The sequence below is a fragment of the Lepidochelys kempii genome, chromosome 1, assembly GCF_965140285.1.
Source record: "Lepidochelys kempii isolate rLepKem1 chromosome 1, rLepKem1.hap1, whole genome shotgun sequence".
Lineage (NCBI taxonomy): Eukaryota > Metazoa > Chordata > Testudines > Cheloniidae > Lepidochelys > Lepidochelys kempii.
The window spans coordinates 330,464,688-330,482,978 of NC_136380.1; the positions used below are offsets into that span (position 1 = coordinate 330,464,688).

Genomic DNA, 18,291 nt, shown 5'->3' on the forward strand with positions numbered 1-18,291 from the left:
AGTTTTAGATTGGATATTAGGAAAAACTTTTTCACTAAGAGGGTGGTGAAACACTGGAATGCGTTACCTAGGGAGGTGGTAGAATCTCCTTCCTTAGAGGTTTTTAAGGTCAGGCTTGACAAAGTCCTGGCTGGGATGATTTAACTGGGAATTGGTCCTGCTTCGAGCAGGTGGTTGAACTAGATGACCTTCTGGGGTCCCTTCCAACCCTGATATTCTATGATTCTATGATCCCACGTAGATGTTGGTGAAATGTCCCTTGTGATCCACCAGTGTTTGCAGCACCACTGAAAAGTACCCCTTGCGGGTTATGTACCGGCTGCCCTGGTGGTCAGGTCCCAAGATAGGGATATGCATTCCATCTATAGCCCAACAGTTAGGGAATCCCATTGCAGCAAAGCCATCTAGTATGACCTGCACATTTCCGAGAGTCACTACCTTTGATATCAGCAGCTCAGTGATTGCATTGGCTACTTGCATCACAGCAACCCCCACAGTAGATTTGCCCACTCCAAATTGATTCCTGACTGACCGGTAGCTGTCAGGCATTACAAGCTTCCACAGGGCTATTGCCACTCACTTCTCAACTGTGAGGGCTGCTCTCATCTTGGTATTCTTGCGCTTCAGGGCAGGGGAAAGCAAGTCACAAAGTTCCATGAAAAGTGCCCTTACACATGCAAAAGTTTCGGAGCCACCGGGAATCGTCCCAGACCTGCAACACTATGCGGTCCCACCAGTCTGTGCTTGTTTCCCGGGCCCAGAATCGGCGTTCCATGGTATGAGCCTGCCCCATTAACACCATGATCTCCAAATTGCGGGGGAACGCGGTTTTAGAGAAAAGTGTGTTCATGTCCTCATCACTGCGCTCCTCGCCTGGTTTTTCAGGTGCTGGTTCTGCATACACTGCATGATAATGCGCGAGGTGTTTACAATGGTCATAACTGCTGTGGTGAGCTGAATGGGCTCCACGCTTGCTGTGCTATGGCGTCTGCTCCTGCTCGGGCAATCCTGGGAAAAGGGCAGAGGAAGGGGGGACTGACAATGTGGCTTACAGGGTTGGCTTGCAGGGAATTAAAATCAACAAAGGGGGTGGCTTTGCAAGAAACAGAATGGCCCCCTCAAGGATAGAACTCAAAACTGGGTTTAGCAGGCCGTTGATTTCACAGAGGGAGGGAGGAGAAAATGAATACAAAACAAATCTGGTCTATTTCTTGTTTTGATCCACTTCATCTATCTTTATATATCTTGCTGGCAGCAGACTGTGCAGTATGACTGCTAGCCATCGTCATCTCCTGGGTGCTCAGCAGAAGACGGTGCAGTATGACCGCTGGCCATTGTCTTCTGCTGGCTGCTGATTAAAAGACAGCGCACTGCCGGTAGGACTGAATTGCCATGAGATGAAACTTAAAAGGGAAATGACCTGGCTGAGTCACTCCCATGTTTGCCCGGGCATCCCTAACCTCATCGAGGTGGGTTAAAAGAGCACCCTGAACTATGTCGACGACGGCTACCAGTCATACTGCACTGTCTGCTGCCAAAAGGCAATAAACTGCTGCTGTGTAGCAATGCAGTACCATGTCTGCCAGCACCCAGGAGACATACGGTGACGGTTAGCTGAGCGGGCTCCATACTTGCCGTGGTATGGCGTCTGCACAGGTAACTCAAAAAAAAAGGGGCAAAACGATTGTCTGCCCTTGCTTTCACGGAGGGAGGGAGGGAAGGAGGGCCTGATGATATGTACCCAGAACCACCCGCGACAATGTTTTAGCCCCATCAGGTATTGGGATATCTACCCAGAATTCAAATGGGCGGCGGAGACTGCAGGAACTGTGGGATAGCTACCCACAGTGCAATGCTCCGGAAGTCAGTGGTTGCCTTGGTACTGTGGACACACTCCGCCGACTACATGCACTTAGAGCATTTGTGTGGGGGGACACACAATCGACTGTATAAAAACGCTTTCTATAAAACCGACTTCTATAAATTCAACCTAATTTTGTAGTGTAAACAAGGCCTTAGTGCACTAGTTCCGTGATGCCTAGGGAGAGTATGTCTCGTCGAGCCACAAATCACACCCCCAGCTGCAAGGGTAGACATACCCTGTTTTGCAGTACAGCCCACACCACACCATCAATTTTTAATGATGATTGCAACACTTTGAGCCTGGTCTAGCCCTCACTTAAGTCAATAAGAGTTTTGCCATTGACTTTAGTGAGCTCTGGATCAGGCCTTTACCCAAAATGCATGTAGTTAAGTGCCCTCAGCTATTTCTCCATATTTTTAAATTCAGTGAGAAACAACATAAGAAGTTTGCAGTGACTAATAAGGTGTTAGGCTGCCCTTTTTTTTTTTTTTAAGGAAGGCAACACAAGGCAAGTTTTATTTTTAAAAATAAAAGTGAGCTATATTGTACACCCTTTTTCTGAGCTTTTTGTATGAAGCAGAAGGATTTGTACTTCATATTGCTTTAGCACAAAACATTACCACCTCACTTCCACAATTTCAGGTGCAACCATTTAATTTTCATATCACCACTATGATAATTTAACCTAACTGAAAAATGTCACTGTTATATTCAGGGTTCACGATGGGCCACCAAAAAAGGATAAAGCTGAACTCGGGTTTCACTCACAATCTATTTGCATTTCAAGCCAGTCCGCTGTCACAAAAGCAAAGATGATAAAGCTCTTGGAACAAATCCCTCAACTATATCTTTTCTCCTTTTAAGGTTCCCTCTTTTGTAGAGGAGAGCATGTAAATTTGCAACCTTTTTAAAAAGAAGCCTTTAATATTTATTCTGAATCCTTTTTAACGATGCTAATGAAAATACAGATCAACTAACGTTTTCTCATGTTTATTATTGTTGCTCTAGTCTTTCACATCCAGCAAGAGGAGAAAAGAGAGACAATATAATCACATTGTACAGGAACCTTTTCCTTTCTTTTTAGGTTTATTGATTTTTTTTTCGTTTTTAAAAAAGAACTTTTATAAAATAAACTACCCAATAGAAACAGATTCTTTCCAAACATAGGGTACAGATATGTCTTTAAGGCACCGGACAATGAGCTCTCAAGAAAGTATACCTGCCAAGAGAGAATGGGGCAGTACCAGGGCCTTCCCACCTCCCAACCCCTTTTGAGACTGGCTAGATCTGCCAGCAGCACAAGCCAGGAATAGTCCTGCACCAGATCCTTGTCCCTTGAACATCTGCACTGAACCATACACAACTGGGCCACAGAAATCTGCACAGGAGGAGGCTGAAAAATAAACATCTGTGCAAGATTCTATTCGATATATCCTCGGTGATGAAAGTCAGAAGGGAGCCTCAAAATGAGACTAATGGACAGGAAAGAGCAGGAGTAACCATGAGCGCTCTTGAGGAAGTTTTGATAAAGTAACTGAAAAGAGAAAGTGTTACCTCATGGAGCAGAGGAATGGGAGTCTGGAATCCATAGTTCTGGCAGCAACTCACTGCGTGCCCTCAAAGTCATTTAACCGCTCTGTGCCATAAAAGAGGTATGAGAATATTTACCTACCTCGTCAGGGTACTGCAATACAATAATGCTTTAAAACCACTTATTATTATTAATTATTTGTATTCTTAAAGTGTCTAGGAGCCCATTGTGCTAGGCACTGTACAAACATAACAAAAGATGGTCCCTGCCCAAACAAGCTTATCAATACTTGATACTTCTGTTTAAGACTGCAGATACAACCAAGATGATATTATAGCTACAACAATACTGCCAATTTCTTCACAATGGTAGCTTGCCAGTGCTGGCCACTAATCTAATATGATGTGCCAATTCAAACTCAAGGCATCTGTATGTTTTCAACCTGTTATTAATTTACTGTGTTATTAAACAGCTTTAATAATATATTCACACTATTTCTTTTCATTAAGATTCCATTTGTAGTCCCTAGTTCAAAAATATTTTTGGAGAGCAATTTCTACATTTTATTTTCTTGTGAAAAAACTAATTGCAAGCCACAGTCTATGTTATCACATTCGTGCTTTCTGATGAGATAACTGTGAACTGAAATTAATAAACAAAGGATAAATTTCTGTTTAACACTCTTAAAATTATTTGAAGCTATTCATAACATGAAAATAAGAATGACTAGGTATTGATGTTGGTAATCTGTACATACATAGATTTAATGAGGATGATAAAACATTCATTCCACACTCTTGTACGACAAACTACAGTCCAATTAGTGCAATTTTATTCCTTTGCCAAAGTCTTAAAATAATTGGAAGAGTCAAAATTTTTCCATACGTTTTTAAACTATCAGCCACGCTTGCAAGTGGAGCGCTTTTGCCACCCTTTTCTTTAAAAAAAAAATAATAATTTTTTTATGTCTGAATAGATCATAGTCACAAAAGGTGTAAAGCCACATAAGGGTTGGGAATCATGGACAACCTTATCAGTTGCAATTGGGGGATATTTGTTGCAACTAGAAATGGGACACAAAGTCAAAACGGGGGTGCTTTGGGCCAAGCTACTCTAAACTATGCTGGTTGTTAATAAGCCTAAGAGACTGTTTTACCAACCAGATATCATCTCTTTTCCCCATGTGGGACAATGGTATGGAAACCTCTACATTGCCTAAGACTTGCCTTATGCATGACAGATCCCCCAAGGGCTGGATACAGGTTTAGGGACGATTTGCACAGGAAGATTGACATGCAACAGGGCTCAATATTGAGGACCAACAATTAAGAATACTGCATAGTTGAGGGGTATGGTAGCATGGTTTCCAACTACATTCAAGATCAGTACAGATGAGACTTCTATAAGAATTATAGGTCAATATATAATACAAAATTCTTTGGATCCCAAGAAACCCTCCAAGAAGGGTTGTGATATGTATGTGCTTGTCATTATCTAAAGAACTCTGAAGATCTTATCTGAAGCTATTAAAGCTTGGCAGAATATGTGTCAGAGACCACATGACCACCAAAGGGTCAAATGTCTGACAGAATGGCCTCCCCGGTTCTCCGGCTGTTGGGAGAAGTGGAACCCAGGTGCTTGTGATAGGGAATTATCAGTGGCAAACATTCATTCTCTGCATTCAGTTTCCATTCTCACGGCTATCTTTGCAAGAAAGTGGTTATGGATCTTGCAGCCTTCATTAAACAAGCAACAACATAATTTACCCTGACATATCTACGTCCTCCACATCAGGGGTTACTGTACCTCCGGGCTTCATGGACCGCAGACGCTGGCTTTAGCACCTACACAGCTCTTCTTATGCTTAGTGAGCATTTGAAAAGAAATGTTGACTAGTCAACGAGAAGAAAAAGACTGAAAAAGATAGCTAAATATTGAAATTTGCTGTCCTACATTTTTTATCATTAGCAAAATATCATTTAAGAGATCCTGGAAACTATGTAATCCGTAACTGAATGTGGATGGATTTCACTCTTCTTTTCATATAAATGACTCATTTCTATTAGTGAACATTATGCAAATACACTTTCATATCATAATGGATATCTAGTATTATTTTCCCTACAAAAACACTTGTATCTATGTCTGAATATATATTCCAGCATTAAAAACACTTAATATCACATCTGTGCTGGAACCCCTCTGACCCCTATGAGAAAGGCTGCACATTTTTCAAAACTTTTTGTATATTCGCTACTTTGCCTTCCCACAAAATTCCCAAGAAAAGAAGTTTCCCCAGAGTTGGCCACACTATCATTGTAATGACATCCTGCATTTGGCACTAATAGAGATCTGAGAAAATGACTGCAATGACTGCTCTTTTTCAAGACTGCAACTAATTTATTTATTTGAAGTGCAGTCTGGGACTTTTGCAATTTTTCCATAAACAACTTCCCATCTGCTCCATGTTGAAAATATTTCCCCATTCAGAATATTTTAAACAAATTTGATAAACTGATGTGAACGAAAGCAAACTAGAGCGAAAGCAAGTTCAAGAAGCAGATGTGTATCACTATGGCTTGATAATAATGGAGGATTGAAACATGAGAGAAAAGCTCTAAGAAGAAGGATAGAACTGGGAGAAACAGACCTTGGAAACAGAGTTGAACCCAGAAACAACAAACAATCACTGGACAAAAGCCAGAAGAATGTGAAGCTGTCAGGAGAAGCAGGGTGAAAGGGGGCACTTAAGGAAGGATTTGCAGAAATGAGGTCTCTTCATAAACACTATGTCAGTCAGAGGCTCCACGTTAAGCCCATTTTCATTAGCTGAACCAAAACTTTACTCAGTGTTCAGGTTTGAGCAAATACTTCTCCTGGGTTGGTCGCACTCCTTCCTAAAAAAGCTCTACTCAACCTCTGTTTTTCTATTTAAAACTTGGTGCCACTTCAGGGCTTTCTGTAGAATTTGGCTTATGGTTCACAGAGAGAGTTTGAAATCCCTTCTTTCCCCGTGAGACCCATTATTCTCACGAGGAAGGGATATCATGTGCTCTGACATATCCAGATATCTCAGTGGCAAGAGAAAGCTGTAGAGTAGTGCCAGACATACAATGAGCATTACTGGGACCCAGACACCACACATTTCAAGGAAAGGAATAGCAAGAGGTGGGGAGTCCTGAAGGGCAGAGAAGAGGTGTGTTTAGGGTGCTGTTGATCTGTGGGCATACTTCAGAGGGAAATGTGAACAAGCTGGCAGTCTGGCAGAATTGAAGATGAGGTCAATGGTTTGGCTAGGATTTAGAGAGGCTTATGAACATCTGAATACTTATCAGATTTCTGAACTTCATGACAGTCATTCTGATTAGTTTCTAATGGTCAGTTTACTGTATGGCAGGCCACTCTAATTCCAACAACTGAAGTTTGGTTTGCTACGGTTACAGACAGAAACTTTGACCGATGTTTTCATATCTCATTGCCTAAATCTATACGGAGTCTTTTTCAGGTGCCTAAGTATGGATTCAGTAGCTTAATTTTAGGCAGGAAAATTGACTGTTTGTTTTAAAACCACTCCCATTCTCTCTTTCATTATTTTGAATGTCGAAAATGTGCTTTGAGCCCTTATCTTATCAAGTAAAATCACCAAATAAGCAAAAGACTGTCCACGAATATATCTACCTCAGCCCACTCCACATTCAACAGGCTAAGCGGAGAGAGAAAAAAGATGAGTTTTGCAGCATGCCCAGAATGTTAACAAATCTGGGCTCTGGTGGAGCAATTTCCAAAATAAAGGACTCCTCATAGGAGATAGCCTCCTAGCACCTACACTTCTTGTTTATATCAAGGGAACTTCAGTTCAAGCACCTCTGCCATTCTCAGCTCTGTTCTGTATTGTTAGCCCTTGTGATTTTATAAGAAGTCTCACAATATTTAGTTTCAGAGTAGCAGCCATGTTAGTCTGTATCCACAAAAAGAAAAGGAGGACTTGTGGCACCTTAGAGACTAACAAATTTATTTGAGCATAAGCTTTCGTGAGCTACAGCTCACTTCATTGGATGCATTCAGTGGACAATATTTAGTGATTTTCTGAAAACACTAGCTCCTGGAGTCATGTAATTACATGAGAATCTCAGCTTTCATTAAAAAAGTACATTCCTGTCCCTCATGGAAGCAGATAAAAGCTTGAAAATGTGAACTAAATGCACCCAAAAGGTTCAAAAACCTAGAAGGTTAACAGGAAGGACCAATAATTTATTTTTTTTAAAAGTCTCTTGATTTCTAAGCCAATATCATGATTTTTGGGAGCGTGCCCTGATGTTTGGCTGCTTTGGGTTTGCAATATTCACTGTGGCTCTGTGTCAGAGAGAGAGAGAGAGATAATCTTTCAGATAACTAAAACCATTTTGGACTTTATAGGCGAAATCCAATACCTTGAATTCCCCCTCAGAGCCTTTGCACATGCCCAGCTTGCAATGTAAGTTCATTGTGACCTCTTCTTTTACCTACTGTTCCGGATCTGTAAATGTTTCTATACAGATCTCAAGTAATCAACAAAATTAGTGATATCATCAAGATTCATTTAAAACTATCATGGTCTTTAATCCATTTGGTATCATGTTGTAAAACTATATGGACTTCTCAAAGTTAGACCTAAATCACAGATAGCACTTGTTCTCTGTAGCTCACAAATATAAAAGGATCTATGCAGAAAAGAACAGTACATTAGAGAGAGTTCATGAGAAAGTGGGAGCTGTTGAAAAAAATGGATCAGTGTAAAATAATTCATCTAAGCAACAAATATTGTCTCCAAAATTCTGAATTGTGACTATAAACACATCATGCAATAGCAAATTTCTGGCTGCATACATTCAGGCATCATTAGCAAGCTAAGTGGTATGCAGTGGCGTTGTCTGGAAACCTCCAAATGGCTGAAAAGATACAACAACCTACATCACTTAAGCTAGTTATGTGATACATCTTGTCCATGACAACCGCAAAAGACAGACAGAGGTTACCCACTTTTAGAGCTTGCTCCCGCTCCTATTAAAATCATTGTTAAAACTCCCATTGATTTCAGAGGTGCAGGGTCAGGTCCTTTGAGGGCAGTGGTACACACTGGCCAGTGTGTGAGTTAAATAAATTGGTTCCTGATATTCAAAAGTGACTTGTGAATTCAAGAGTTCTGATTTTTGGGGTAAGGAATGCAAGAAAGTAGTGGCTGTTATAAGCAAAAGCAAATACCACAAAATCTTCATGTTACCTTCCTAAGGAAATACAATGTATAAAATCCTACTGCTTCCTTTATTGTATCAAATGATCATACTACAATTCTTACACCACATCACATACCATTTTCTTCCCTTGAGTACCATTTGTTTTTCTTTGGTGTCTATAGTTGTAAGAGAAATATTTCACACATAAGCACAAAGCAGAATAAATGACTGAGTAGCTGAGGTTAGCCACCTTCTGGAAATACTCATTACAAGTTACCTGAGAAAGGTTTACAGAAATTCTGTTTCTTTAACCTCCTGAAGACTACCAACTAACTACAATGCTTCCACCTAGCCTCTTCCCCATTTGCAGACTCCATTTTGATATATGTTTACCCTGGATATTAATTAAGCCAAAATTTTGATTTATTCAAAAATTAAATCTCCAAATTCCTCTTCATCATTATCCACTTTCTCAAACCAACTATATCAAAAAGCTCCTGTGCAAAAGCATTCTGAGCCTGAGCCAAACCCTCTTACTATTGACTCTGATGGGCATTTGTCAAGGTTCCTCCCCCACTCTGAACTCTAGGGTACAGATGTGGGGACCTGCATGAAAAACCTCCTAAGCTTATCTTTACCAGCTTAGGTCAAAACTTCCCCAAGGTACAAAATATTCCACCCGTTGTCCTTGGATTGGCCGCTACCACCACCAAACTAATACTGGTTACTGGGGAAGAGCTGTTTGGACGCGTCTTTCCCCCCAAAATACTTCCCAAAACCTTGCACCCCACTTCCTGGACAAGGTTTGGTAAAAAGCCTCACCAATTTGCCTAGGTGACTACAGACCCAGACCCTTGGATCTTAAGAACAATGAACAATCCTCCCAACATTTGCACACCCCCTTTCCTGGGAAATGTTGGATAAAAAGCCTCACCAATTTGCATAGGTGACCACAGACCTAAACCCTTGGATCTGAGAACAATGAAAAAGCATTCAGTTTTCTTACAAGAAGACTTTTAATAGAAATAGAAGTAGATAGAAGTAAAGGAATCCCCCCTGTAAAATCAGGATGGTAAATACCTTACAGGGTAATTAGATTCAAAACATAGAGAATCCCTCTAGGCAAAACCTTAAGTTACAAAAAAGACACACAGACAGAAATAGTCATTCTATTCAGCACAATTCTTTTCTCAGCCATTTAAAGAAATCATAATCTAAACGCGTACCTAGCTAGATTACTTACTAAAGCTCTAAGACTCCATTCCTGGTCTATCCCCAGCAAAAGCAACATATAGACAGACACAGACCCTTTGTTTCTCTCCCTCCTCCCAGCTTTTGAAAGTATCTTGTCTCCTCATTGGTCATTTTGGTCAGGTGCCAGCGAGGTTACCTTTAGCTTCTTAACCCTTTATAGGTGAGAGGATTTTTCCTCTGGCCAGGAGGGATTTTAAAGGGGTTTACCTTTCCCTTTACATTTATGACAGCATTGGACCAGACCCTTATACATTAATAAAAGATTAGGATACATCTTTGCATAACAAGAAAACAAATCCATAAAATTATAATGAAAAATCCATAAAAAAGATACATAAAACCAGTACATCATCATTTTAACATTGATTTATCAACATATTTATACTGGATAACTTTAACAAGTATTGTGAGTATTTCTATTTCCCAGTATCATTTAATATTACCAGATCTTATATTACCTACAATAGGAGAGGCAGAATGGCCCAGTGAGTAAGGCTCTGGACTAGGAGTCAGGAGACTTGCATTCTGTTCTCAGCTCAGTCACTGACCTGCTGTATCAACTTGGGCAAGTTACTTCACCTCTCTGTGCCTTGGTTTCACTTTCACACCTTTCTTCTCCGTGGTTTTTAACCAGGGGTACAGGTACCCCTGGGGCTATGGAGAAGTCTTCCGGGGGTTTACATCGACTCATCTAGATATTTGCCTAGTTTTACAACAAGCTACATAAAAAGCACTAGCGAAGTCAGTACAAACTACAATTTCATACAGACAATGACTTGTTTATACTACTCGAGATACTATACACTGAAATGTAAGTACAATATTCCAATTGATTTATTTTATAATTCGATGGTACAAATGAGAAACTAAGCAATTTTTTTTCAATAATAGTGTGCTGTAACAGATATGCATTTTTATGTCTGATTTTGTAAGCAAGTAGTGAGGTGTAACTTGGGGGTACACAAGACAAATGAGACTCCTGAAAGGGGTACAGTAGGCTGGAAAGGATGAGAGCTACTGCGTCTGATCTGTTTAGATTGTCATTTATCTGGGACAGTGACTGCCTCTTACTATGTGTCCAGCACCTCGTCCAATGGGGCAATAATCTCAGTGGTGACTTTAGACATTACCGTAATATAAGTAAAAATACTAATGAAACTCAATCTTACTAACACTTTCACATGATTTGTTTTATTTTTGCTCAAGATACATCAATATTGAACATAGCTGCCAATGACTCAACTTTAAATAGACTAATTTTCAACTTTGATGTGTGCCCACGTTAGATAAATAACAAGAACATTCCGCAAGGGCCCTGCATTGATTTATTCTGAGCCATCAAAGTAAAGTCAGTGCAATAACTAACACTTCTGTGTGCAAGAACAAAACATTAATTAAAGCTAGTAGTTGTGATTTTCACTGATGTGGACTCTTCTTTGCTGTTTTTTTGGGTGCAAAGAACAGGTTATTTTATCCTAAGAATAGTGCCATGTGATGAGTAAATGCAACTCTTAACTGTCAATATCTGGTCTTTTTAATTTGTTTATTTTAGAACAGAGTCATGCAGTCATTTTTCACTCATCAAAGATATTTTGGACACTGAGTTAACTCATGAGAAAAATCTTTCTCCTCCATACACTCTCCTTTGAACACCCTTGGAGTTATATTTTTAGACCATACTAACTATAAATCCCAAATATTTTACCATTTCTACAAGCATTATGCAGTATGATGGCCACACATGCACATAATCCTTAGCTCAGATTAATCTTCTTCCTTGTTGTTTTCACAGAAGGATGAAAATCAACTGCTACTTATTAATTAAAATTGTTAGATCACCCTTCCTTTCCTATCTCAGAAATAAAACCAGCCTCCATCCAGATGTTAGCTTTGGTATGTGACTGAGATAGTCTTATCTCGAGTATTAGCTGTCCTTTCACTTTCATATGCTCTTATTATTAATCATAAATAAACAAATTATTATTAATAATAATCATTATGATTATAAATTATGTGCATCTTACTAGTATCCACAGAGTCTAATCAGGCATTATTGCCCCATAATGATAAAGTAGACACAGCACCAGATTTTCTAAAGACCTCGGCTCCGATATGTTCTCAATGGGACTGACCAGGTGCTGAGCTCTTTTGAAAATCTGGCCCTGATTTCGTTGCCTAAATTGAAATTGAGGTCTTTTGAAAATCTGGCCCTAATATAATAAAACAATAGTCCCTAACCAAAGAATCTAAATATATGATGAGACACAATAGGTGGAGATAAAGGAAGAAAAGGTAGCATTATTCCTATATGCCTAGAGATGCCAGATTTAGGCCTCAGTGTTCTAGGCCCTATATAAACACCTATTAAGAGACAATTCCGGTGACAAATATCTTACAATCTAAATAGACAAAGTTAGGTGCAAGAAAGCAAGTACGTCAGAACCTCAGAGTTACGAACACCTCGGGAATGGAGGTTGTTAGTAGACTATTTCTAAGAGTCTCTTTGTCCTTGGCATTGCTCCTTACAGCGCTGCTTAGTCAGTAATTTACAATGTTGTGTGAATATGTCCTTTGGGGGAGGAATATATGTAAACCCAATCTTCAATCTGTATTTCTTTGAAAACCTGTATAATGGGGCATCTGGAACAGCACCCTTAAGAACGTGCAATGGAGCATTACCACCACCACTAAAAAAAGTTTCCTCTAAGCCAGTGTTCTCCACAATACTTTATCCTTGCTAGTTAGGTCTCAGGTAGGGCTATCTCTGCATGAAGAATAAGGAAGAATGGACAGCCACTTCCTCTCTCACACACTGCGCATGTGGCATCTGCAATTTGGCTACAAGCACTATGTAGCACAAGATACAGCATGACAAACACTGCCCCTTAGCACTTATGGCATCAGAAGAGTGTCTGTGGTCCCTCCTCCATCCCAGCTAGCACCGGGACAGTTACAGCGGAGTCAATGCTTGCTATAACTTTTCTATGGTTCAGCAACGATCTCACCACACACCTCCTCCTGAGGATATTGTGCAGCATAACACCTCCTTGGCCATTGCTCCTCACCCCTCAATAAGCCTCTGCCATACAATTACACTAAGGATGAACTGTACATAATACCAAAAAAAAAAAAAAAACCAAGAAAAGTGTAGTTCAACTACTAACAACTGGACATTAAGATCTGTGCTCCCACAGGCGCCTCTCTCCTCCAACTACCTTTTTACAGAGTTCCCTGGCTTTCCTTTGAGTGTCTGACTGTCCAAAGCCCTGCTTCATCTGTACAGCTGTGCGTAATCTATGCTGGGAGTTAACTCTGTCTGCTGGTCTTCAGGGAGGACCTTTGCATTGCTGTGATGGATGTAGCAGTGTCCCTCACACTATTCAAAGGGCCAACTCTGTTTTGAATAGACTTTGTTTTGCTCTCCATTGTTTGTTATAGTTGAAGCATTTAAAAGCTTCAACATGTTGATGTGTCCCTTGCTACTTTTATCTCTTTTCTTATGCTTCACATGAACATGCCTTTTTCTTCATTTCCTTGCTTCATTAATGCTGTCCACACAGCTCTGGGTATAGAGTTAGTTAACTGTTGCTTCACTGCAAAAGCCTTGCAAATATAGTCCCAAATTCTGCCATTGGATATGTACATGTAATTTCCATCGGCAATGTAGTGAAAATCTATTTCATCTGTCTATGACTACTGCAACACATGTACTGAAGGCAGCATTTGGGCCATCGGGCCATACGACCAGTTCCCCTTTGGTGAAAACAGATTTGCAAGGCCAAACACATGAAAAAAATTGCAAGGAAAGTAAGCCCAAGAGTCCAAATTCTGATCTTAGTCATACCCACAAAACCCATTGAATTATGAGCAAAGAATTTGACCCACTCTTTATTTTTGCATATCTTTATGCATTTCTGCCTGTTCAGCCTCTTTGCTCACAAAAAGGAAAATATAATTTAGTGGGTCAAATTCGCAGCTGGTAAAAGTCTGCCAAACTCCACTGACTTCAAAGTGCTTATCCTGGTTTATAACAGCTGAGAACCTGGCCCTCTGTTTTTTGTTGTGCACAAAGCTCCTGTGCACTCCAACAGCTGTGTGCCTGTGCCTTTTAATTTGACCCTCAGTTTGCCGATCTTTTGCTGTGATGACAGAGGGGGTGTAATTCTCCTTAAAGCACTGCCGCGGCACAGGATCCTCCTTAAAGTGCTGCTGCAGCAGCGCTTTAACATCGCTGCCCTTTCCCCCCCTCCCCCAGTTGGCAGCAAAAGGGGCAGCTGCCCTGGGACCGGTGATTTAAAAGGGCCCTTTTAAATCGCCGCAGGAGCCCCGGGCAGCACAGGCCAGGCAGCGCGGATGGCTGGGAGAGGCTGACCCTCAGCCCCGCCCCTTCTGCCCATGGCACTGTCCCTTCCAGGGGCCCGGAGCCAGGCCCCCGTACTGGTAAGCGTTTCATATTACTTTCACCCTGGCTACTGCTATGTCTTGTGGCAGGATTTGTGGGAAGCACATGCATGAGTTACATTCATCGTCTTTCTTAGATCTACTGGCAATGGAATAGTTTATTTGATAATCTAGCTATATACCTGTGAAATCGTCTCTTTACTGTTTATAAAAGAAATCATTTTGTATTGTCAACCATGACTTTTACCTTCTAATAAAGAGTTTCAGAAGTGCTAACTGCTTGAAGCACAAATTTAAGTCAATGGGAGCTGTGACTGCTCAGTCTCCCTGAAAAAACAGGCCCTTGATAATTGTAAAGAAGTAAGTTCATAAGGTATATTAAAAACAGAAAATAGTTTAGGAGTGCATTCTCCTCTAAATGTGCAGGTGTATATGTCGTTAACATTGACTGGACTTACGCATGAACTCTGGAAGCAGAATAAACCCACGTATAAGATATATTGTAGTCTCCTAAATTCTGACAGTTTTAAGAAACCAATGGAAAAAGTGGGGCCTATTGTATGTGATGATGTCCTTTTCAATATTTATTATTTGGGTATAAGTAAACTTTTCAACAAAAATCAAAGGTAAACTCATTATGTATTCTGTTAATTGTTTTATTTTAAAATTCCCATATTTTGGAGATGCTATCTATCTTTCCAATGGTTTTAAGACCATTTTGAACAAGATGTCATGCTCACCAGACCATGGTTGTTTTTTTCCTACCACCTGCAAATGGAGTAGGAAAATGGCTTTATACTGTCTCCAAGAACATGCCTGGTTACTTAGTAATTCAACAATTGTCATCCATGTCACTATCAAAGTAATTGAAATCTCTTCTGATTGATGTTCTTGGATTTTTCAGACTTTTTTATCAGTATAAATATTTCGTGGTCAGCTTTCTTATCCTATCCAAGTGGGTCTATAACAGTTTCTCGTGATTGTTCTTTACCCTTTTTACCTCTAGTTCATTTCAATTCAATTCAAATTCTATCTACTCTGGAAGCCAACCTGTAAGTGAGTGTACTATCCTTCTGCATGGTCCTACTGCACCCATCTTTTTTTCACTGATACATTTGCTCCTGCTTGGTAACATACCTCCTTGTATATACTATAGTATGCAATGCAGTATTTTGCTGGCCTAGTTAATTTCTCGATTTAGACAAATCTTGAGGTCATATCATGCCCTCAGTGCACACACATAGCTTCCACTGACGTCACTGGAGTTTGCACGTGTGGATCGAGGGCATGATACAGCTCTAAGTCTAAATTACTCACTACATGAGAAATGGTTGACTACTGAAACTCCTGCTCCTCAGATATTCTCCCCCATCAAACCTAACCATAGGATGCCAGGTAGCAGGTACGGATATGTTTTCACACTGGTCACATTGTCTTTTAAAATCCATATCTGCAGAAGTAAAATATCAGTGGCAATCCATCCATTTTGGTTGATACTCTAAATTGAAGAGGGGTATTATAAATACCCAACTTAGTGTGTCAATGGCCCTCGATATACCCCTATGTTTAGATAACTTTAACAATACGATATTGTGCTAGGCCCTGATCTCAAAACATCTTTGCATTTTCACCTCTGCCTGGATCCACTATTCTTCTTCATAATACATTTAAAGCAAATCCAGTTAGTCACAACTCTCACACAAAAATAACATATAAGCATCCTTTAGTCCTACCAGGGACATGTTGTTCACCTGAAAGTAAGATATTATATTTATTTACCTTCAGCTTCAAAACATAGTAAAAATGACTGTGCCTCTTTTTTAGTGCTTCATATCTACTTTCTTTTATATCACTGAAGATGAAACTCAGATAGGAACACTGACAACATCACAGCTTTCAAAGTGCATTCACCCGTTACCGTGTAAACAGTCAGTCAGTACAGTCAGTCACTTACTTTAATCTATCTTCCTTGGCCCATCACTCTAACGTCACACCTGTAAGTTCAAGGGTGCACACCCCGCACTTCCCGATTTAAATGCGGATTACATTTATCCAGCTATTACACTATGCCAGAGGTATGAGTTTTGACAGACATATTGTCAGTCACCAAACAGCTCTATTCAGAAACACTTGGTGCTGCTAGTCTGGCATTTCTTATATTACTACTCTTCATATGGCTAGTATACAAATATGTAAATTGATTCACTACTAAAAATATGACCAAAAAGTTTATCTAAGGCTCTAGATCTAAATATAGTTGACTTGTGTTCCACCAAAAACTTCATGCAGCCGCTAGACAGGTTGAATGCTTGAGACTATACCGGCTGCAACTAAACTATGCGGTCTCTTAATTAGTATATCTCCTTCTTCCTCCTCCTATTGTATTTCCATCTCCTCCAATATAATACATAAATGATAAAACTCATATGGATTTTTTATGGTGCAGATAAAATTCCAACTATCAGACACCAGCTTAACTGTCCTACAAAATGGTCAAATTATTTTTTATTTTAATTTTTTAGAACCAGACCAACTACAGAAGAAGCCACTGTACTTAGAAATACTCTCTTTGCCATAGCTGCAGCTTCCAACACAGCTAGCAACACTAGAAATTACCTCTGAATTATTTGGAGTAGTCTCTAAGTAATAATTCGGTCCACACCAAGCCACAAATCAGAAAGAAGCTGCTCTATCCAAAAAAATCCCCCCATCTCTTTGTATTTTGATGCTTTTATGATTTTTAACTTGCATCTACGTTCATTCTGGTAACTGGTCACCTCATCCAGAAAAAGGGTATATATTCTTCCCAATACTCACATGGCACTGTGCGGAGGTAGAGATTGTCTCGTATGATCTGCTGGAGCTCGTGGTCCACCGAACCTTTCTGGAACCGTAAATTGAGGTAGTGACGAAGGTCCTTATCAACGATGCCTCCTGTAAAAGCGACAAGAGGCCACTGAATAAAAGACAAAACAAAGCTAGTCACAGATTTTAACTTCTTTTTAAAAAAAAATTAAATAATCGCCTTCGGCTTGCAATAGAATCAGTCACTTGCAGGCTCTGCTACTGTACAGATCACTTTCCTTTATGCTACTGCCAGGACAAAGGACAGTTTTTAGCTACAGAAATGCACTCAGTATAATAATATAAGCTACAGAAATGCACTCAGCATAATAATATAATTTCTCATTGATAATTATTTTCAAGAACGAAAACACTTAATGACAATTGAGTAGTAAAATCCACAACATTAAAAAAACCAGACATCTATGACACAAAAACCACAGACAGAGATGTCAAAGTATTTTACTGCACAGGCAGATAACATGTATTACGCTCTGCATGATTCCTTAGCCATTGCCCATCAGTTTATTAAAAAAGAGAATTCCCTTCTCCAAACTGTCCCTATACGTCACGTGAAAAGCTCTAACTCCAAAGGCAGTCAGAATAAAATGTAACTAAAACACCCTCAAATGTCCTTAATGCTCACAAAAATAATAAATAATCAATATCATGTTCACTATAAATGATCCCTGCATGTGGACATTATATAATAGCAATCAAGTGCACTTATTTCATTTCCCTCACTGAAATCAGATCAATAGTAGGGTGATAGCATCTGAAAAAAATTTACAAACTTGTATGTAGATGAAGGGAATCAGGTTGAACATACAGTCTCTCCAATTTCACCATTACTTTAAAGCAAACCAGCTTAGACATTGAATCACTGCTCAGCTGGTTATTGTATGCATCATATTCAATTATTAAAAACAGATACATAAATCAAATCTAATTTATTTAATAAACATTTCCAGAAGTATTTCCCCTCCATCTCCATTAACTAACTCATGGATCATGTTTTGTTACTATAGGCAAAAATCTATAAATAGATTTCTTACTTTCCCAAAATACTGTTTAACATGAGGGATAATATAGAAAACCCTTCACATGCCATTCACAGACATATTCCCCAAGATGAAACATCACAGTTGGATTGATTTCTAACTTGTTGCGTCACACATTCAACC

At 39.7% G+C, this 18,291-nt stretch overlaps 1 protein-coding gene across 13 annotated transcripts in view; it reads right to left on the reverse strand.

The window, feature by feature from the left end:
- Window positions 1–18,291, reverse strand: part of MAGI2 (membrane associated guanylate kinase, WW and PDZ domain containing 2) — a 1,181,180-nt gene that overhangs the window by 808,877 nt on the left and 354,012 nt on the right. For all 13 annotated transcript variants that reach the window (XM_073328600.2, XM_073328598.2, XM_073328606.2 and 10 more), the window contains one exon: window positions 17,081–17,197. In XM_073328600.2, coding sequence (XP_073184701.1) covers window positions 17,081–17,197 — 117 coding nt within the window. The remainder of the gene's footprint in view (window positions 1–17,080; window positions 17,198–18,291) is intronic.